We start from the raw sequence: 22,489 nt of genomic DNA, 5'->3' as shown, positions 1-22,489 counted from the left end.
ACTCATCGCAATAAGAAAATACCGCTATCAGTGAAAAGCCCAATCTTTGACATGTGCATTCTACCAGCTATGACCTATGGCTGCCAGACGTGGTAGTTATCCAACTAACATGCGGAAAAACAAGCAGAGAATTGCACATGCGCAAAAGGCCGTGGAAGATTCTACTCGTCACCTGTGGGTTGAGTTTGCTGGTTCTCTACTCTGCTCTGACAGGTCTTTCTCCGGGTACCAGTTTTTCCTTCTCCTCAAAAACCAATGATGAGTTGATTTGATTTCTGTGCAGTGCCCAACGCTAAACACATGCAGTGGACACTTAAATGAAGTTCATTATTAAAGTTCATTATTCATTAATCTGAGCCAAAAGACACAATGCAAGGAAATCCGCGAAATTAACGTACCGTGCAGAATAAAGCTTAAGGACATTGTCACCGGTCGTATGGCATCCATTAAACAGTCAAAGACTATGTCCCCTCCATTAACGGCTTTAGGAGTGAGACTTAACAGATTTTACTCTCTCTAATTCCAGACGATTTTACTCGTCAACTGGGGGTGTCCTAGGGCATTTGAGGTGTCAATGGGTTAAGTGACGATGGACAGGGTCTAAAGACAACAGATGGTCACCGAAATGCACAGAATGGCGTCCTTGGAAGGGTGGCGTGAAGACCTGGACCAACCTCGTTCCCAGGGTTCTCTCCTACTCTTCCCATGGAGAAGTAGGAGAAAACCCTGGGAACGAGGTTTTGGACCTGGACTAGATCAGCAAAAGACCATACAGAATGGACGAAAGTCCGCCTCACACTAGAGCCATCAGCTTAACAAAGTTTCACTCGTGACTGGTGGCGCAAGCAAGTTTCCCCAGTGTGCGGTGGCGTTTTGAGCGCTAATGTTCACGCGTTCCATCGGCGCCGAATATTCAACACGTTGAATAATTTTTGGCACGGGTGAACATTTCCTCCAAGTGTGTGCACAGGAAAAGCTGTCGCCTTACCATCTTATACCAAGAAGCATGCGTAGTATTTGAGATGCGACGAATTAATATGGCGTCAAGTGGTGATTTGGTCATCTTTCAACGGCAATAGCATTTTTTTTTTCCAAGTCGCTTGCTATCTTCTGTGCCGCTTAAATAGCTTAAATAGCTAGAGGTTTGACTGTAATGAGATGAGATGCAAGTAATGTAATGTAATCATAGGAATTTGGGCATGTAAATTTGCATGCGGTTATGTAGGCGTGTGGAGGTGTTGGTATATATAGAAAGTCTTTTAGTGTGCAAGTAAGTTTTCGGCTGATTTATCCAGAGTTTGAGTTTTACTTTGTTTAAACGTTTTCTTGACCTAGGTCTTTATTGGCCATTTCGTAAGCGTCGGAGTTTTGGGCATGGTTTCTGCGCATGCTCAGGTTTCCTGTTTTTTTTCCCACTTATAATTCGGGGGTTTTTTTTGCCCGGTTTCTCCTGACCTCTGAGCATCTTTTAGAGATACGAACTCGATTCTCCATTTTTCTTGCATTTTATTAGTTATTGTTATTACTTGGCAAGAGAGGATGAGGAGATAGAACATTTCACCCTTGGGCCTTATTCGCGCGGGCGGCCATATTGGCCATAGACAATAGCGATGTTTCTCGTGACGTCACCCATTGTTATTAATATGCCAACCAAAACCCAATTGGCTGTTGAGACAATGACTTCTTTTGTTCTGTGTTTGACAAATTTGGATATCAGAACAAATTAAATGTGACGTCAATGTTTGTAAACAAGAAATATCGCCATAGATTTCGTACTCGGAGCCTCGAGTTAGGGAACGAGTTTCGGTGGGGCAAAACAAACGTTTTCAAATCCCTTTGGACTCAACATTGACGCCGTGTGATAAAGACCCATGCTTCATGATAGTCTTTTTTTCCCTATCCTTTTTAAGCTTTGCGCCATCCTGTGGAAGTTACTTTGGTCTCGTGCCCATGGTCGCGAAGACAATGATAACCAATCAGGTGTCTTCCTTGAAGTAGTTGCGCATCATGACCAAGGGCTAATTAGAGGCTCATGTATGGTGGATACGTTCTCTCCACTCATTCTTTCTTACTCTTGGTCAAATACTATGTACTTATTGACTGAGAGGGAGGGCCGGACGGGAAAATATTTGGGCCGAGGTCATGGCGTACGGACCGAGCGCAACTCAGTCAATAAGCATTTTATCAAATGGGCTCTTTACACTATTTAAGAGCACTCAGAAGATGAAGTTAGGACAAAATAAAAAGCAAAAATATGTACAGGAAATTTATAATATATTTGCTTTTCTGGCTGTAAATTACTTGGATGTTTAAAAGCGACGAGATCCCCTAAAATTGCATCGCACGCAACAGTACGTGTTCCTAGTAGGGCCGTACGGCTTTTTCCGGCCCTACTCGAGCTAATGCGTACGGCCCTCATACGGGGATTTTCCCAATAGCGCGCGGGGCTGTACGGGCCATATGATAAATTGTCAATAATTGATGATTGTGACATTTATTACTTGCCGGTAACGGTCTTCTAGGACACGATAAACCAGCCTGTTGTCGTTTAATTGGGGTTGAAGTGAAGCGTGTTGTAAGAACAGATAAAAGGAAATTTCCCTAAATGTAATATCTAACCCACCAGCTCAAGCAATTAACGGACACCTGACCATAGCTCACTCTCATGGCACGACAAACGTAACACAGTGACGGGAAGTCTGGAAAAGGCTGGAATCCGGAACCCGAAACCGGAATAAGGATAAGAAATGTCGATTATTCAGATGTTTACCCTGGTTTCAAAGGTTTTTATTGAGCTGCGAAGCCTCTTCGCGACTCGTCTTCCGGGCTCTCTCGTGGCTAAAGAAACACCTCAGGGTATCAGATGTTTTATTTCAGCAAAAACGTTGTATATTATATTACACACTTTAAACTGCAAAACTTATTTTTTACACATTGTTGTGATGACAAAGTTCATACCACTGGCATCGCTCCTGTTTTGAACGGCTCAAGTTACAAGAATGATTGACATTGAGACTCCTCCTTATCCCTTGGTGCAGTGGGAGTTGTTACTGAAGTCGTGGATGAAAGGAGTCTAGAAAAGAAAAGGTAAGCACAAAGGAAAGTCACCTTATCTATTTATTTAAAATGTTAAGATAAACAACTACGAACCTTGCCTTCCAGATTTCGCCACAATGAAGATCTAGAAGAAACACAGGAAAGGTGAGCAAGTGTTTCACAATGATTCGATTCCGGTGTGGATAGCAAAGTGCTCTCATCGGAGTTGTCGTAAATCAATTTTGCAACTCCGATATTCAAGTGGCTCTTGTTGCGGTAATAATCATCATGAATATTATAACTCTGATTATAACCCAAACAACGGTCACTTGAAGTTGCAAAATTGATGTATGGCCATGCGGGTCAGAAAATACCCCGCAAAACACTTTGCTATCCACACCGTTAAATAATTGGGAAACACTTGCTTCGTGTGCTCAAACTTCCCGCGTTTCCTCTTGATCTTCATTGCGTCGAGATCTGGAAGACAAGCTTCATAGTTGTTTACCGTTAACATTTTATTCCAATATATAAGGTTAATTTCTTTTGTGCTTATCATCTAAAACAGGAGTGACGCCTGTGGTGCGAACTTTGGTAGTCAAACCGTTCGCCAAATCCGTAAAATTCAGTTTAAAATAGAATGTTGCGAAGATATCGTTGACATCACTATTTGTCATTAATGTGCCAACCAGAGCCACATTGGCTGTCAAAACAGAGGGTCTTTTGTTTCTGTGGTTGGCACATTTGAATAACAAAAGCAATGTTTGTAAACAGATATCTTCCCTATATAACGTACAACTGAACAAAAACAACGGGTTATCACCGACCCTTCCTATTTGTATTCTGGTTCCAGGTCCGGATTTTCCATATGCCCCACTGAATGACAAACCTCCAGTACATTGCGAGCGTAACTGCAGAATACCCTGCCATTTTGAAGCTGCACCTCTGAAAAGGCTGGATACGCAGTCGAAAGTACCACCCCTCCCCAAGTAAACTTCTTAGTATATTGTGAAGATGATACGCGGATACGCAGATACGCAGTCGAAAATACCACCCCTCCCCAAGTAAACTTCTAAATATATTGTGAGAACCAAACCGCAAAATTTCGCGAGAGTGCTTAGGACTAATCACTGAAACGAGCGCTTAGGCTTAATCAGTAAACGAGTGCTTTCTTCTTCACACGATCTCGTGAAAAAGTGTTGTTAACCGAAGCGTAAAATGAAAGCTAAAATTCTACGAGAGTGCATAGGCCTAATCACTGAAGCGAGTGTTTACTAGGCTTAATCAGTAAACGAATGCTTTCTTCTTCACACGATCTCGTGAAAAGTGCAGTTAACCGAACCGCAAAATGAAAGCTAAAATTTTACGAGAGTGCTTAGGCCTAATCACTGAAACGAGCGCTTAGGCTTAATCAGTGAACGAGTGCTTTCTTCTTCACAGAATCTCGTGAAAAATTGTAGTTAACCGAAGCGTAAAATGAAAGCTAAAATTCTACGAGATTGCTTAGGCCTAATCACTGAAACGAGCGCTTAGGCTTAATCAGTAAACGAGTGCTTTCTTCTTCACACGATCTCGTGAAACAGTGTTGTTAACCGAAGCGTAAAATGAAAGCTAAAATTCTACGAGAGTGCTTAGGCCCCCGGCTTAGGCCTATCCACATATCCATGCATATACGACAGAGCATTTTGAAGTATGTTACACGAATTTGGTATCCAGTTCCCATGTGTGATGTCCACGTATCCATGTTTTCCACTGCGTATCCGCGTATCCACTTCACAATATAGTTAGAAGTTTACCTGCGAAGGGGTGGTACTTTCGACTGCGTATTCGCGTATCCAGCCTTTTCAGAGGTGCAGCTTCAAAATGGCAGGGTATTCTGCAGTTAAGCCCTGCTGGAGCGAGCAGTCTCACTATCGATCCGCTGAGAGAAAGTGATATGCGAGGGGCCAAGCCGCGAGCCGCGAGTAGCTACTCGCGGCTACCCCTCTCGCGTTTCACGTTCTCTCGACGGATTTCGCGCAACAAAGAGCCTGCTTGCAGTCGAAACCCCGATCGAACGTGGCAAGGATAAAATAATTGTGGAAATCGCTTAAATGGCCGCTATCAGATGGGAATTAGTCGACGGAACAAAGAAGTTTTTTTTATTTTGTTAGCATACTATATTATTACACCGTGAACTCGAGGTACGTGGTAAAGAAGCCCGACAAGACCACATTTGTTTACCACCGACAGCCGAGATCTTCCCTTAATAAATTATTTATTTCCCGTTCGCCAAAACGACTTCGTCTGTCATCTGTAAATCTCAATTACTTGGTAACCAGTTCAACCATGCCAAGAATTCCGCGAAAGAAATTTTTCCATCTCCGCTGGTATCCAAGATTTGCAAAGCGTTATCCAGCTGTGAATCGTTGCAATTGCCCGCCTTGAATTTCTCGAACAGTAACTTGAATTCATCTCTATCAATAGTTCCGCTGTCATCCTTATCGTACTGCCTGAAGAGCTCAATAGCTTTCTGAACTTTATAATATCTTGATTTGTCGTCAATGTTCTTAAATCCCTTCTCTGTGCGAAGCCACGACACAAACTCATCGAAAGAAATATCGCCACAACCATCTTTGTCGACCATCATGACACAAGCGCGAGCTTCGTCTTCTTTCAACCCCAAATCATCTTTCAACAGTTTTAACATTTCATTTTTGCCAAGATGTCCACTTCTGTCGGTGTCATATTTATGGAAGAGACTTTTCACAACGACATCGGGTACATTCGGGTTAAAATAACTCTTTCCTGCCTGCATGACTGGGTATTATGTGGAACACTGTTCGATCAATAGTGCGCCCGATATTAGCTGCGTGACAAGCCCCAACTCAGATATTTATGAACATTTTGATCCGCATTTACGCTAAGGGACTGGATTTATAATTGTAATTAGTTTTTTTATAACACGGCCCTTTTTTCCAATCTTACATGGGTTACATGCGCACGGATTTTTCTTGCACTTTGAACAATGCAAAGTTTGGTTTCCACCAAGAAATAACAATGAGACCTTTTCATTCAAGCAGGTGTGCTGATCAGGGGTCATATTAAAATGCACTTTTGTCATCAAACATATTTTGTTGTATTGCAGTTTTATCGAGTATCCACTTCATGTCGTCTAATTGTCGCAAATTAAATATCATTGGTTGAAAGAGGAAAATAATCTTCCTTCTAGTGCTGCACGCATTTTAATTTAGCACATATTTTTGCCGTACTCTTGACAAAAACGACGTGAAATCACTAAATTTGTGGAGGGTGTATAAACTGCTAGTTGCAGGAAGCAGGTCATTGTTTCACCATCGCTGAAAAAGCCCAAACCTTTCCTAATGCGAAAATTATGCCTAAACAATTGGCCTAAACACTATGCTTTAGATGATATTTAAGCATCAGGTTAGCATTTTTGTAAACTGTTTGGTTTGTTTTAGCCTGCCAAACGCAGAGATATTTCCGACTGTGGGCCGGGAACGACAGCCGGAAATACGTGTGCGTTCGCAGGCTTGGTTTGTTACTGGGTTGCCTATGGGCAAACCCAGTCGAGGTCTGCGTTTAGTTTGTTTGTTTTCTTTTTTTTGTTGTTTTGTTTTTTTTGTTGTTACTGGGTTGCCTTATAAGGCAAACCCAGTGAAGGTCTTCGTTTAGTTTGTTTGTTTTCTTTTTTTTTTTTTTTTCCGTGTCGGTAAAAGTCTTGCCTGTCACTCCCCTGGTAAGTAGTGTCTTTGTGTATAGAGCCTTCTGCGCGTATTTTCTTAGGATCGAGAGGGTAGTGGAACTGCGTAGATTGCTCTTGTGGACACAGTAGAATCATTAACTTAGCCTGCAATGGCGTCGAAAGTCATGTAACGCGAATGGCGTTTTAGTGGATCCTTAAACAAAATATACCCTTATGGAGCTCAATAATGGAAAGTCAGTTGGATAAACTAGGCATGAATCTCAAAAGCGACGAGTACTGAACTTCGACAACAATCTATCGCCCGTCGAGACGAAATCAAAGTGAGCAGTATTTGCCTGAAGTACATGGTAATTTGACACAATTGAGTTTCTTGTCTTCACGCACGCAATCAAATAGGAAGAGGTTTTCGCCTCTAAGAGCAAATATGTTGTTTGTTTCAATAAAATTTTCGCTGGAAAAGGATTCTGTGGTATTTTCTGCCTTTGTGAATTATAATATCATGTTGTGTATTGAATTTTCGAGCTTAAGGTTCAAATGTGATATGGGAGAAGTTTTTTAGTATTGCTCTGTAAGCAGGAAGGGTTCACAGGCCTGTTGGAAGCGTGCTTGAGTTTCAACAAAATGAGCCCCAAAATCAGTGAAAACTTGTGACGCAGATGAATAATAAAGTAGCTGCTATTTCCAAAATGATGGAATTACCTGGTGATAAATAACGTCGTACACGTCTTGGAGAGTAAATTTTGACTTTGCATAAACAAGAGTTGGGCGATTGTGATCTTTGTTTTGACTTCGCTCATTTCATTGTCAAACTTTATCACACTTGACAGAAAAAGAAACTTACAAAAACCCGGTATCTTGGGCATATGAATTACGGGGTGGTGACTTCTTTGCCTAAAAGCAACTCACTTAACGAAACTGTCCTTTTTCAAACAACAACAAGGATTCAATCAGCTTCAATTCTTACAGAGTTCGATAAAACATGCGGTGGGGCAACCAAAGCGATGGGAGCTGTGTTGGGGTTTCAGTGTGAAAGTACAAACGGCTACTAACACTCTTATAACTCTTTTTTCATTATTATTTTATTAACCCACAGTCTGCAGTCTGCAGTCTGCATTTTACCCTCAGTCTGCATTTTATCCCTGGTCTGCAGTCTGCGTTTTACACTCACCGGTTATTTGAGTGGTTTTTGGCAACAGAGGTTAATTATTCGTAATGCGATCGCTTCCGTTGCCGTTAGCAATGGGTCGCAAATTTGACACTTTTATCGCATTATCACATTACCCATTGAACCACGTTATCTATTATTCCTAAAAATCTAAAAATATTCGTGCCTTATCAGTTTTCGGTCGAATTTATGTCCAAGAAGGCAGATAAATTGCAGAATATATTAGTTTTGCATCCAAAAATTCGTAATCAACGTTAAAATGACCAAATTTTGCCTAGAAAACATATTTTACTGTTATTTTTCTTAAATTTTTTCGTTCAACTTTCTCTTTTATAAAATGTTTCAGTTTTCTGTAAATAAGTTATATGCTGTTGGAAAGCTTATTTTCTTAGCTTTAAAATGATGTATTTTTTCCCCCTAACTTAAATATTTTTTGAGAAAAAAAAAACATTTTTTGGCGATGGCTGATTTACCGCGGTTTTCTCGCGGTTGGGAAAGTAGGAAGAAGAGTTAGGCCAGTAGCCAGGTTTTTAACCTCAGAAAAGGATCTGTTTCGTCGTACGAACGTGTGAGAACCTGTAAGCCAAAGGGCCTCTGCTGGTATGACTTCTGGGTGACCCCTTAATAACTTCTTACTAACCGAGCGCGAGGGCTGTACTGCCAGGGAAATATTGGCCCGAGGTCGTGGCAGTACGGACCGAGCGCAGCGAGGTCCGTGCAAAAACGACCCAGGGCCAATATTCCCGAGTACGGCTCGAGCTAGCTCGGTTAGTAAGTAGTTTATTATATGGTTTTTTAATTACCTTTTGCTTTGTTTTTGCAAGCCCGTAATCGGCCCGTGGGCCAGTCACAATTTGCCTGGAACGCTGCACGCCCGGGGGGGGGTACTCCCAAATGAAACAGACGGGGATGCTCGTCGTCTCGCTTAGGGGTGTAAATTTTGGATTTTGGTCTCGCTTAGGGTGTTTCGGGCAAAGCGCCAATATTTTAAGCCGCCAAGGTCAAAATTTGCTTAAGTCACGCCCAGATTGGTCTCCTTTAGGAGTCACAAAAAGCTTGAGCCACGCCTAGATGGTCTCCTTCAGGGGTTAAATTTAAAATTTCCGACTGGCATCCCCGTGTGTTCCATATGAGAGTCCCCCCCCCCGTCCTCCGGGGCTGCACGTACCACAGGCAACCCAGTGTACCCTCACGGAGGGTCTAGTTTTTTTTTTTCCGTGTCGGTAAAAGTCTTGCCTGTCACTCCCCTGGTAAGTGGTGTCTTTGTGTATAGAGCCTTCTGCGCGTATTTTCTTAGGATCGAGAGGGTAGTGGAACTGCGTAGATTTCTCTGGTGGACACAGTAGAATCATCAACTTAGCCTGCAATGGCGTCGAAAGTCATGCAACGCGAATGGCGTTTTAGTGGATCCTTAAACAAAATATACCCTTATGGAGCTCAATAATGGAAAGTCAGTTGGATAAACTAGGCATGAATCTCAAAAGCGACGAGTACTGGACTTCGACAACAATCTATCGCCCGTCGAGACGAAATCAAAGTGAGCAGTATTTACCTCAAGTACATGGTAATTTGACACAATTGAGTTTCTTGTCTTCACGCACGCAATGAAATAGGAAGAGGTTTTCACCTCTAAGAACAAATATGTTGTTTGTTTCAATAAAATTTTCGCTGGAAAAGGATTCTGTGGTATTTTCTGCCTTTGTGAATTATGATATCATGTTGTGTATTGAATTTTCGAGCTTAAGGTTCAAACTGATGTGATATGGGAGAAGTTTTTTAGTATTGCTCTGTAAGCAGGAAGGGTTCACAGGCCTGTTAGAAGCGTGCTTGAGTTTCAACAAAATGAGGCCCAAAATCAGTGAAAACTTGTGACGCAGATGAATAATAATAACGTCGTACGCGTCTAGGAGAGTAAATTTTGACTTTGCATAAACAAGAGTTGGGCGATTGTGATCTTTGTTTTGACTTCGCTCATTTCATTGTCAAACTTTATAACACTTGACAGAAAAAGAAACTTACAAAAACCCGGTATCTTGCCATCATTTGACACAGATGCTTCACTGTTTGGCTAGTAAACATGCCGCGGTAACTTAATCACGGAGCCCGCTGAATTCCGGCCATGTCACGTTCGATTTTGCAATTTACTTGAACGTAGCAAAAAATCTCCCAAAATGTTTGTCGCGGATCGTAACTTTTTATATTCTATATTCACGGTTCAAAATTAATGTTGTTTTCATGTCGTAAATATTTTATTCTCGATCGACCGTCCGGGAAACTTCCTTCTGCTCTTTCTGAAAACTGTGTATCAATATTTATTTGCTTTTTCATCAATATTTGTTTTGCATAAAGCAAGCTACCAGAATCTGTACCTTGCTGAGTTCGCATTTGTTAGCGTTAATAGTATTTTCGGTCAGATGTTTTTGTTTTTTATGAGGGGTTTATTGTTTTGGTCTCCCATCCTAACACTAACCCCGCGAAACAGGGCTTGACTTCAGTGAAGTTTAGTATTACAAAGTTTTCGGATGCTCATAGGGCACACTTGTGGTGAAAAGAAGTTGTGAGGGAACTTGAAAATTATCAACATGTCAGCCCAGAAGCCAATGTTTCTCGCTTCTCTTTTATTTGTTATTCTTCAGAGACTGGAATGCTGTATTTCAATACCACACAATTCAGTGCCTTCTGATTTTCTGTAGCACGTACCACAGGCAAGCCAGTGTATGCTTCACAGAAGCATCTAGTTTCAGTTAAAAATGGTAAAGCAATGACCTACAACCCTACCCTTCAACCTGCACTCAACATCCTTTGCCAAATTTGAGGTTTTGACGACAACCCGAGCTTACAAATGAGAACCTTTCATTCAGCTCTATTTTTACTCTGACACCGCTCGTACCAATTTATTTTTAGAATACGTCCACATTGTACGATGTGAAGGAGATGCAATAATCACGAAAGACTTCGATATTGCAAAGATCTATCATGAGGTGACGTTGATAACTCTTTAAGTCCTACTCATTATAATATTCATGAGTGAAATAGCTTATCAGGTCACCGATAAAACGTCACGTGAATCGAACGAGTACAATTTAGGGTCAGGGTACGTCACTGTGCCGCAGGCAAATAATAACACCAGCGAACGCAAAAGGAAAGAGACCTCTGCTAGCAGAGAATCATTCACGAGACAAGCAGCCTTATTTGTCTCTACCGAAGAGAAAATTTATTACTTTTCAAGACGGTCCTGCCTTCGCTTTGTTTGCTTACCAGCACTATTCCATTCCCTCCCCTCCCGAGAGAGACACTTACTGATCTTCCGGGTAACATCTGACGATTTGCTTAGTGGCCTGTTCGCAGGGGCGAAAGGGAGATATCTACGTCCACTCTTAAGCTTTGTACCTTTAAAAGAGTGAAACCAACAAATTTTACTAACACCAGATTGTACTCGTCGGTGGAGGCTGTTTCCGGGGTCATGGACGTACACATACAATGTGAGAATTGCCATGATTTTCTTTCGACCGCAAGTTTAGTAAAGTAGTAGAGGCATGAATCCCCACGGTGGTAGCCTGCGTAGCTGCAAGCCTCTTTCCGTCACGGACGGCAACCGGAAGTTGGCTGCTTTCCTACGGTTTTAACTTGTATTGACACCACTACATTTATACTGCTAAGTATCTTTTCACGATTTGTTTAAAAATCCGGGAGAGAGAGCACCATCCTGGCGTGGGAAATGTTTACTCCCGGTGTCCGTCCGTAGCTCAAAAATCTCCATTTACTCAGTCCGTGTTTTGGGCGAGAGTGGCATGGTGACGAGTGGTAGTTCGTTAACCCTCGCGGTTCGGAAGCCGCTCGTTCTCATCGATTTATTCGCGCGTGTTCAAACAATTTCGCCAGCTTGCAAAGGATTTGTCGCCGGTGTTTCCGGCACAATTTCCGATCACATGGAACTTTAATCGCTCCCCTCTAATCAGTCTCCCAAAAGCCAAGGTTCCCGAGAGAAAAAATATTACTCTGCATATCTCGAAAAAAGTTTTCATCAGCTTCGTACAAGCAGCTTTAATCGAGATCAATAAACAACCTGTTGACACGTTGAAGATGCACAAAAATTAATAAATGAACCAATGGAAGTAAATTTTTTCCAACACCTGTAACGTCTCTAATAAGGGTGTCCAATGCAATGATTGAGGTCACTTTTGGGTGTTTACAATGAATGAATCCCTTAGTTGTGACTAACCCACTTAATTCTACTTTCGGCGACGGCTCTTGCAACTTGCCTCGCAACGATTTTGGCCGTTGCAGGGTATGTTACACTGTAAAATGTTCCGTGCAACTTGTCCCGCCACCATGTCGCCTAAATATTGCGAGACAAGTTGCACGAAACATTTCACAGTGTAACAGCGCCTTTAAATAAACCTATCGAAAACGAACAATAATAATAGGGAGCTTAAGCAAAGACAACGGCGACGGAAACGAGAACGTCATCTCAAAATATACATTCGCGTTATTGTAATCGCTTCGTTACTATTTACTATTTCAACTTTTTTAATATGACGGGGGTGTGGTAGTTCCTCAAAATGACGCTGGTAGGAACGGCGCTCAATTTAGGGCAGAAAATGAAAAAATATCCTCAAATAATGACGTTGTCCATAAAACCTCAAATTTGGCTATTTCACGTTGTAGTTTTGCTGACGATGGCAAAGAAATGCACAAAAGTGAAAGACGCACGTGCAGGGCGTGCAAAGCTATTGTTTTTGCCTACTAAAATTAATATACAAATTTGTAACGTTCTCGTTGCCGTCGCCGTTGTCGTCGCTTAAGCTCCCTAATTATTACGACTCGTGATCAACAACAAACTTGCAACGCAATAGTAAGCATAACACACTTCATCAACCTCTTCCGAACAAAACATTCACACAAACCTTCAGGATGAAAATCAAACTGTTTCCAATTTCAGTGGGCAGTGTCACACTACTTAAGACTTACTTGAAAGATGACACAATTTTGTTAAACGCATCTTTGCATCAATAGAGATCAAAACTAAAAGCTACACTTTTCAATACTAAGAACCATATAAGAGCCTCAAAGTTCTTTGTCGTCTGACGCTAACAGACACGAGAAAAAAGGAATGAAACTTCACCGTGGAAATGGCTCAGAAAATTGTCTAAGATTAAAGATAAATAGTTTACTTTGATAAAACTGACTCGTCTCCATTCGACCAAAACAAATCAAAGAAGCATGGCCTCTATCAGGTGAGTGACAACAAGAATACAATCCTGCTAACAATAAAATAATGAAAACTCCAAGAAAAGAAATACCTCAGCTTACAGATACATTATAACCTTTAAATAAAACCTGCCAAAGTTACAATAACAGTCAGCATCAACGCTGTCTTCATACTCCTTAAAGACAAAGTTCATACAAAACCACAATACTATAAGGTGTACTTTAGCCTCCTTCTTAAGAATGACTGCATAATTACTGAAATCAAACAGGCCATTTCACAGTTCATGTCTCCCTCGTCTTCAAAGCGAATTTAAGTGCGAAGTTCTCCTTATGAAAATTTGTTTTTATTCACATGTAAAGTAGAACTAATTACCATCACAAAAACTTCGCATTTAGACTTGCTTTGAAGAGAAGCAAGACGTGGACTCGCAAATGGCGTACTTAGCCTATAGCCTTTTGACAAAAAAAAAATCATGAAGCACCTCAAAATTGTCTAAATGAAAATATTTAAAAGTAACCGAAAAGAGGTAAATATTATCTTATTTTTAAATTCAGGACCACTTCCCAAAAACTGCCAAAAACGTTAAGGGGGCTGTGGTACATATTTAATTTAAATAATTTGACATCTTTCTTTGGTTAGCTCGCAGATATGCCTTCCCAGTGTGCTGTAAAAACCATTACGGCTGCATTCAACAAAAATCAACACCCTTATGGGCAACTCCAGACGCCGCATCGAGTTATTACACGCTGTAATACTATCATCATGTCTTAAATAGTATGAGATCAGATAATTTGCTTGACTTGTGAATAGCAGTTGGAATCACCATTTATGTAAGGGTGCCTCTTCTCTTTAATTTCCCCGTTGATGGAGCCACTGAATTTAAACCCATTTTCCAAGTGAGTGCGCATATCTGATTTGGGTCCATTCTCTAATTGATGATTTACTTCTCTGGAATGTTTGTGCTCAAGTAACATATGGTTTTGAGGTTTTAAACCAACACAGGCCCTGACAAAAGAAAAAAAATAATGCACAGGAAAATGCAAAATTGACTCAGTTGACGACACCTTTGGTAAACGGGTTAAATTCGCCCTTGTCACACGGCGGCCATATTGTCCCGGGAGACCGAAAAAGCTTTGTTTTACCACGCCAAGCCTCGCAGTGGAAACCACGGGGTGAGGTTTGGCGTGGTAAAACAAAGCTTTTTTGGCCTCCCAGGACAATATGGCCGCCGTGTGACAAGGGCGAATGGTTTGGACTAAAATAGACATGAATTGCTTTTGTATTTATGTGCTTGCAATTGTACGCACTGTTGTAAGTATACAGCTATGAAGGAAGTGTTCAACAAGAGGCAAGACTAGAGCTATGAAAGACAAACAACATCACAATAAATTACGTGTGGGTTCACAACTTGCAAAGCTACAAGGAAGGTTTTGATGTTGCATCACTACCTGAATATGTTTTCTATGCAGCTCCTTTGCTTGAAGAGAGCGTTGACAACCGGAGTGTCATCAGGAACAAGTGGGGCCTTGAGGAGGTAGCTGAGAAGAGAAAGCACTGGATGGAAAGACTGGAATTCGTGGTCGCCAGCTACTTTGAACTTGATTCTCTCACAAATCTCGCACAGGATAACCAAGTCCAAGATAATCGGTGCAGCCAGCAAGGAGTCCTTTGTTTGGATTTAAAAATGGGACACAATGGAATTAAATAAATGGAAGCACGAAACAAGAACACCAAACAAAAAAGAAATGGTCTCCTTTCTGTAATGAAATCGCTGTTCTCCTTATGTTGCCTGAGGGTCTTGTTTAATTAGCCCATTGACTCCTGGAAGTGAGACTTAATTTTATGCTGTCTAATGCCAGGCGTTTAATTTTTACACGCCAATGTTCCCTTTAAGTATGTTCCTCGTCTTCATCAAAATGTTCCAGTACTCGGCTGTCTCTACTAAGGTGGCCTCATACACTGTAAGCCTTTTTAGAGACATCACTGTCAAGCCGGCCACTTCTACTGGAGAGAACAGGACAACCACAACACTGGGAACTCTATCCCCTACTCTTTTCGAATAGTGTGTGGGTTCTTTAACGTCCCACAGGGAACTTATGAATATAGAAGATATTTGCGAGACGGGGCCCTACGGTTTATAGTCCTTATCCGAGAACACTTGAAAGTCTAACCATTTGCAGATATCATTGCAAAGGCAGCACCTTCTCCTCAGTTACTTTAAGATCCTGCGTGTTGATTCGGTTGGGGTTTAAACTAGTCTCCCATGCAGACACTCTTCGGGCTTCGACAGGCGTTCCTCCCCCACGAGCGTCTGCTGAAACGAGCCGGAATTTACGCAGACCAATCACAACGGACTTCCAGATTCTGGAAGTGCGCTTTACACCCTGAGAAATCTTGCGTACGGTCGCTGCAAGAAGACGGGCTTCGTGTGTCCGAAATTTAAAATCTCTGACTTAAATTCTTATCAAAGAGAAACTGGAGCGTATAAATTTCATGCTTTGGCTTAGATGTTTCCAGCTCTTAACAAAATGAGCACGGTAGAATTCGTATGGTTGAAATATTCCCGTGCGATTGAAACCTATTTGTGGCATTCGCGTAGGATTGATATCATATTTACATTTCTTTCCGCTCTATTTCACTGGAGTCGTTTCGTTTGAATAACCCCACTTTTTCTAGTCCTTCTTGTAGTCCTTTTTCGCAACACAAAAACATTAAATATTTTTTTCAGAGACGATCCCCGGCTTGCCAAGGGTAACTCTACCAGGAGTGAGATCCAGGCGGTAACACGCTGTCGGATCAAAGGAACACAAAAGCCTCCTCGACACATCAAGGCCAGACTCGGCTTTCCTTTTGGACTCTACGCATGAGATTATATGATGATGATGATGATGATGATGATTTCATCATTTACCATACACATGATGGTATTTACAGCTTGTATGCAGTGCAAAGAGACAAAAATATTGTCCATCCAAAAGGCATTCAAATAAACTTCACCATAAGAGAAAGGATGAAACCAATTATTAAATAATATTATCATAGCCTGACAGGGTTGAGTTGAGACCAGTCAGGTAGAAGTTAACCGACAAGCTCAACTTAAAACCCAGTTCATGTTACCACAAATCTAGGATTGACTTTTGAGGACCAACTTTCCAGAATCCTCCATCCACCAACTTACCTCACAGGTGTTATGCAACACAATAGTATTGTGTCCATGCATGAAGATCTCCGAGGTGTATTCATCCATTGCTCGCTTGCTGTCGCCAACATAGGGAACATACTTGATAACAACACAGTGGTCTGGCTTTTCACCCTTCTCATACAGAATGTTATTTGACTCTACCATGTCATCCACAACATTGCTTTTAGAGATCTGCAAAAAACGTACAGTTGAAAACATGCTAAACAGATGCAATGGCTGACTAGAATCTTCATAACACTGTTCATAAACACTAATGAAAAATACTAGATCTTAGCACTGCTTTGCTCGATGTGTTCCCACCCACCCCCCTCAAAGGCAAGTGTGATTCAGCTCAGTACAAGACTTCCACTGATTATTCAGTGTGACTGCTGCCTCCAGGAGGGGGACAGAGGTTGTGTTGCCATGGTTACCTCCTTACTGCGAGCTGTTCGAGCAACCGCCACAGCACTGTAAGGGACATTCCTCCAAGCTTATAAGTGCCAAAGAGTTTTAATGAGTTAATCTTGCAAATGGAATAATATTCACCTCCTTTGATCTGAACTGTTTTGGAGCTGAAAGGTTCTTGCCATCATTGTTTCCAAGGTGATTGTAACTAACAATAGACACAGGCTGTAATGGAGACAGTAAGAAAGAGAATTGTAATTAAGTCTGACAAATCAGAAACACAATCCAATAAGCCGATCATAATGCTAAGCAAATTCATGAAGCTGACCTTGAGGATTGGAAAGATTTGCAATAATTTGGTTTTTTTTTTTTTTTGGCTAATAATTTAATGCAAGATTTTCAAACAAAATTCATTATCGCAGGACACTATGAGTCTAAAAGTGAAAGCAAAATTAATGTTAATGGGGTACCAAATTAGTGGCCTTAAAAACGACTGAGCTCTTTAGACATTAACCTAATATCCTATAGCAGGTTCTAAGGCTTTATTTTAAAACAAAAATAGGGAGTATTATTGTGGAGTATGTGGAGTATTTCTGCAAGCCAACTTTTGTCTTTAAAAACACTGGATGTAATTCGAGGATAAAAATTGCTTGCCTTTACTTTATGTCAACCCCCGCACCACTTTGGAAAGACTAAGGAACAATGGATTATAATAGAGTGACTTTGGCCCCAACCGAATAACAAGTCTCAAAGGTTTAAGAAGGAAATTTTAAAATAACATTAGACACTTAAAAACCCCAAAACCCTCTATCCTCTGAAATGTCACTCTTGGCAATCACCTTATTTAAAAGGAAACAATTCATTGATATGCTCGATTAACAGCCACTTCAGGTATTGAGGTTAAGACTGGACCAACGTGAGTAGCAGAAATAGAGGCAATTTCATGGGCAGATGCCACAAAACTGTGCAACACAACTGAGTGCACATGCTAATGAGAGTACTGCGGACAGTAAAACTAATGTCAACTTTGTAAAATGATTGCAGCAGGAAAACAACAACAACAACAACAAATGAAAGACATTATATGTACACACCTTCAGACCAGCACTGACTAAAAAGTCAACAAGAACAGATTTGATCTTTGTTTGTCCAGACTTGAAGTCGTCCCCACCAACAAATGTACCATGCTTTTTGGCAAGGGCAATTACCCCCGGGACGTTTGTGTTTTGGGGTGATCCATTAATGTATGAACACTGAGAATGAAAGCAGCAAGGTTAAACTGAAAACTCTAGCTTCTTTTTTCCTTATCATACAAGCAAACTCTACTTCAGACTCAATGGGTTATGGATGAATCACTTGGGGGCAACACTGGACAATTTAAGGGAATAAAAAGACTGTGTCTAACTGGGATAAATCTGAGTATGCAGAGAAAACGTTCTCATAGCAGGGCACTAGTTCAGGGCTTGAAATTAACAAAAAAAAAAACAGTCGCAATTTTGTGACAGGATACAAAAAATTGAGTCGCAAAATTGTTGTGCTGCAGTGTGTTGTCAGTGGTTTAGTAAAACAAAATATGAACCCGCAGTACTTGTGTGTAAAGAAACCACTGACAATGATTGAAGGAATGGAATATTATTGTGAACGTAACATCGCAGCTAAATTATGCGACAATTATTACAATATATTCACATTAAAAGAAAAAAGCACGGTGAGAGACAATAATTTTGCCATTATTTTATTTGTTTATTTTGGCAAAAGTAGCAACAAAGTGGCAACTACTGACCCTTTTGTTTCGAAAGGGTCAAGGTGAAAAGACGTCACAAATTTGTGACTTCTCCAGGTATTTTAGTCGCAAAGGCAATTTAGACTGCAATTTCAAGCCCTGTAGCTCTTTGAAGGGCTCTTTGAAGTGCTCTGATTCTTAAATGAAATGAAAATGTGCCCAAAAATGCATTCAAGCAGGGGTTTCATTGAGTTTTAAAGTAGAAGGGACCTTGTGATAGAGTAAGTCTGGCTTTTGATCTTGAGACTTCCTTTGAGCAAAGACAGGTACTGTACTCAGCATAGACAGGTGCTAGTACCCGGGTCCCGGCGTCCAATAAAACCCCTGATTGAAGGTACCCTCTTCCTTATTACGGTAAATTTTTATGGATAGTGAAGTCACCTTTTCCAAGACGCTTGCAACAGCAAAGATTGTGGAAGGGGACACTTCATTTTCATTGCGTGCAATGGACTGCAACAGGTTTTCAGCAGTATCATTTAATCCTTCAGTCTGATCACAAAACCGCTCAGTGTTGGCTGTCCAAAGAACAATAACCTAAGAAAAAGAGGAGGAAACTAAAAATAAATATATTTTTTATTCCGATATAGTGGTTAATTGAAGGTATTTTCTACTTAAAAATCACTTTTTAAAATGGCAACCCCACCTCCCCAGAGGGGCCCCTCTCCACCTCCCCACCAAAGTTAGCCTAGACCTACCTTGTCAAGGCTATTTTTTTTCTTGAAATCACGGATGTCTCTTCTAATTTGCTCCAACATTTCTTGCTTCGTTCCTGACAAAACATTGTCAGCACGATCAGCCTGATTGGCTGCAATAAAGTCGGGGCAATAAATTGATGGCCGTGGCTTTAGTTTCTCCAAATGTGGCCTGAGTTGACGCTGGAGACCGTAGTCCAACACTTGAGCCCTCTCAGATGCATCCGCTAAACTGAGCGATGAGATGTCCCAACCTGAGAAATATAAATCAGTGGTTAAGACATGCCACATTATAAAATGTTAAGAAGCTGCGTCATGGCAGTGCAGTTAACTATGTGTCGTTTTACCACTTACTCGCCCCTTCTCGCTATGCAACCTAACATTAACTCAGAAATTATTTTTAAACAGCACAAACCAAAGCTTTGTGACAAAAGTATCTGTCAAGCATAAATAATTATAAGTGATAAACAACAGAGATGAACAAGTTTTGCAAAAAAGTTAGGCTGAACAGTTTTTAAAAACCAAACCGCAATCCATTGTTATTTTTGCACATCCCCGCCTCGGTCCTTTTGTATAAATTTTGCTGTTTTATCACCAGTCAAACCTTCCTTTAATGTTCTAAGTAGTTCTTTTTACGTTTCGCTTAATTTGGTTGCCAGTTTCCAGTTGGTGAATTGGCTAAATGCTGCGACACAACCCCTTTAAGGGTGTGGTATTCTATCGTTTCCTAGTAACATTGAAGTGTACAATGTACATGTAATTCTGGGCCCAATTGCACGGATTGACCTTAAACAACTAGGCCCTGTTGTATAATGGGTAAATGCTATAACAATATTGGCAATGTCTGTGTATATAGCAGCCGGGTTCCTGTTTTGATTTTAAACGCTTTGGGTCATGCGACCCTGCATTATCTGTATGCTTCTTTTTTGGCTTTTTTTTAGTGAGTTGTTGGCCATTTTGTAGCTGTCCTTGAACTGTTGTTTGGATTTGACAGAGTTTGGGGTATTAGTAAACAGTTAAGGTTAAGCAAAATTGTTCATTAAATTTTTTTTTTGTGGATAGGTCCATCCAGTCTGGTTGCACAGTGAGTAACAACAGTCAAAGGTTTACTTTTACCAATAGCGTTTTTTCACAAAACTTAATTCCACTTGGAAGGGTAAAGCCCACTGAAACCTTTGGCCTCAATTGCAACTTTCCATGACAAGGCGAAAAAAAGATTCACAAGTGAAGCAAGCCAAGCGAGGAACTGGGGGAGGGAAGGGGTGGGGGAGCCTGGAGACATGCCTTTCATGCCACTGATACATGATCTACCAGATCTTGGTATCATGATCTCATTGGCCAAAGTGCTCAAATGTTGACAGACTGAGGATGTTGAAAGATGATGAAGCACAATGTTAACAAGTGAAAGTCATGAACGCGTTGTGTAACTTCACAAGAAAAAAAAAAGACATCTTCAGGGGTTAGACCCTAGAATGTCGAGATTGAGCAAGCGATACAGGCTTCTTTGTGAGTGTCGAATATTTTGAAACCAAAGTTCTGAAAATCCAAAAAAAATTTGCACAAGTGACAAATTTGCATATCTCCTGCACGAAAACTCATGTGCATCGTGTTGTTGACTTTTGGGTGCATTCATGCAAAGACTCCTTCATGACGTCAACTTTTTGACAGTTTGATGGACTTGTTGACATTTCAGGCATTCAGGGTGGATTGGCAGCATATAAGGCATGTCTCCAGGCTCCGCCACCCCTTCCCTCCCCCAGTTCCCCACTCGGCTCACTTCGCTCGCCAATTTTTTTTTCGCCACGTTCCTTTTCGCGGAGCCTGGTCCCAGGCTATATAATAATAATGGTTTACAGGTCACAATAAGTTACTTCAATAACTTTTAACATTATAGTTTTTATTATTCTAATTTTTGACATTTCACCTATTACAAATCCCCAAACCATAATATTATCAGCAGCATACACTACAATACCCTTGGCCTAAATTGGAACTCAAGGATCTGCAGTGTTATGAAGTATGCATCAATTATCAAGCCTGAATTATCGTAATACATTCATCAACTATTAACAGATCAGATTATCAAAAACTTACCATCAAAAACAATGTCATTGGGGTGAACCATTGGCAGAAGATCTTTCATTGGTATGTACACATCTCCATCAGGACCAGTTCCCAAACAAACTGTGGACGACTGGGTAAGAGAACCAACATAGTTTGCTTTCTGTAAAGAAAAGAGAAGACTTTTTAAATTATAATAAACAAGTTGTAAAATTTGTTTTGTACAGAAGAAATTTAGGAGATCCTATGGTAGGGTCCTTTAAACTCTTCTGATGAAAAAGGATCTTAAGAGTTGTTGTCAAGCCAGTTTAAGTTCACCTGAACACTGGTACCATCATTTAAATGCTTCCTCATTAATATTGGAAAAGCAACTAAAAGGTTCAAACCAGACCACAGGCATCCATACTCCTGATTACAACTAGACAAGTGACTCTGCCTCAACTGCCACCCTAGTTCTCTTTATGAGATGAGTTTGATATGTCAGGAGACGATGTCACTTTTTTCTCACACACAGTTTTTAAGATCATCTCATCTAGCGGACAAGAACAAAAAAACCAACTCCCACCACAATGCCAATACGATCTCAAAACCTATTACCAGCGTCGCATTCAGGAAAAGTCACCCTCCCCAACATCTTCTCTACCACAATGTAATCATCTCCAAGTACTCAAAAAGTTAAATAAATAAATAATATAAACAAACAAAAAATATACCACAAACACTTGGAAAAGTAACCAACTCAGTGCCGTGGTATTAGGGAGATAAGGCAGTGACAACATGTATCAACACCAAAAAAAACATTAAAGTAAGAGGCCTGTGACACATAACAATAGCCACTGCCATAATGTTAACAGGGCTGTCAGTTGTAGCCAGCAGCCAGCTATTTTAGCCGGCGAATAGAGTGAGACGCACTGGCTACTTACAAAAGTGTACAGGCTTGACAAGGACTAACACTATAAACAAAGTCAAAAATGGCTGTCTACTTTCCTTAAGTAGATAGCATCTTCAAACCATTATCCCTGTGTTAGGGACAAAGCAACAATCCAAATTGGCGTACAGTAAGAAATTGAAAGGACAGAGCAGGTTGATACTGCATTGCTGATATTCCTAATGGCCAAAGTTGTAAAACTGCAGGGAAAACACAAAGCCTAAGAATGCGCTAATCCCCAATCATTGGAAGAGCTTCTGACAAGGTGGGCTGGTGCAGTACTCGGGATTTCAATTAAATTTGAAGTTAGCATCTGGTTTGAG

The 22,489-nt window shown here is 40.9% G+C and overlaps 2 protein-coding genes across 6 annotated transcripts in view; both read right to left on the bottom strand.

The window, feature by feature from the left end:
- Positions 1-5,157: 5,157 nt before the first annotated feature.
- Positions 5,158-6,077, bottom strand: LOC137979030 (uncharacterized). The gene has a single exon (XM_068826185.1). It carries the CDS (start codon positions 5,828-5,830, stop codon positions 5,336-5,338), a length of 495 nt encoding a protein of 164 aa, XP_068682286.1. The 5' UTR covers positions 5,831-6,077; the 3' UTR covers positions 5,158-5,335.
- Positions 6,078-12,757: 6,680 nt separating this feature from the next.
- LOC137978940 (inositol-3-phosphate synthase-like) overlaps positions 12,758-22,489 on the bottom strand; it is a 16,922-nt gene continuing 7,190 nt past the window's right edge. For 3 of the 5 annotated variants that reach the window (XM_068826060.1, XM_068826059.1, XM_068826063.1), the window contains exons 3-10: positions 21,272-21,401; positions 19,181-19,431; positions 18,867-19,019; positions 17,797-17,955; positions 16,844-16,927; positions 16,295-16,489; positions 14,565-14,782; positions 12,758-14,121 (exon numbers count right to left, since the gene is read on the bottom strand). In XM_068826060.1, the coding sequence (XP_068682161.1) occupies positions 13,899-14,121; positions 14,565-14,782; positions 16,295-16,489; positions 16,844-16,927; positions 17,797-17,955; positions 18,867-19,019; positions 19,181-19,431; positions 21,272-21,401 (1,413 nt within the window). In that variant the 3' untranslated portion in view covers positions 12,758-13,898. The remainder of the gene's footprint in view (positions 14,122-14,564; positions 14,783-16,294; positions 16,490-16,843; positions 16,928-17,796; positions 17,956-18,866; positions 19,020-19,180; positions 19,432-21,271; positions 21,402-22,489) is intronic. The other 2 variants (XM_068826062.1, XM_068826061.1) reach the window with 1 other exon arrangement.

Source organism: Montipora foliosa, chromosome 12, assembly GCF_036669935.1.
Source record: "Montipora foliosa isolate CH-2021 chromosome 12, ASM3666993v2, whole genome shotgun sequence".
Taxonomy (NCBI): Eukaryota; Metazoa; Cnidaria; class Anthozoa; order Scleractinia; family Acroporidae; genus Montipora; species Montipora foliosa.
The sequence above is the reverse complement of the archived record's forward strand: the minus strand, read 5'-3'. Positions and strand labels throughout refer to the sequence as shown.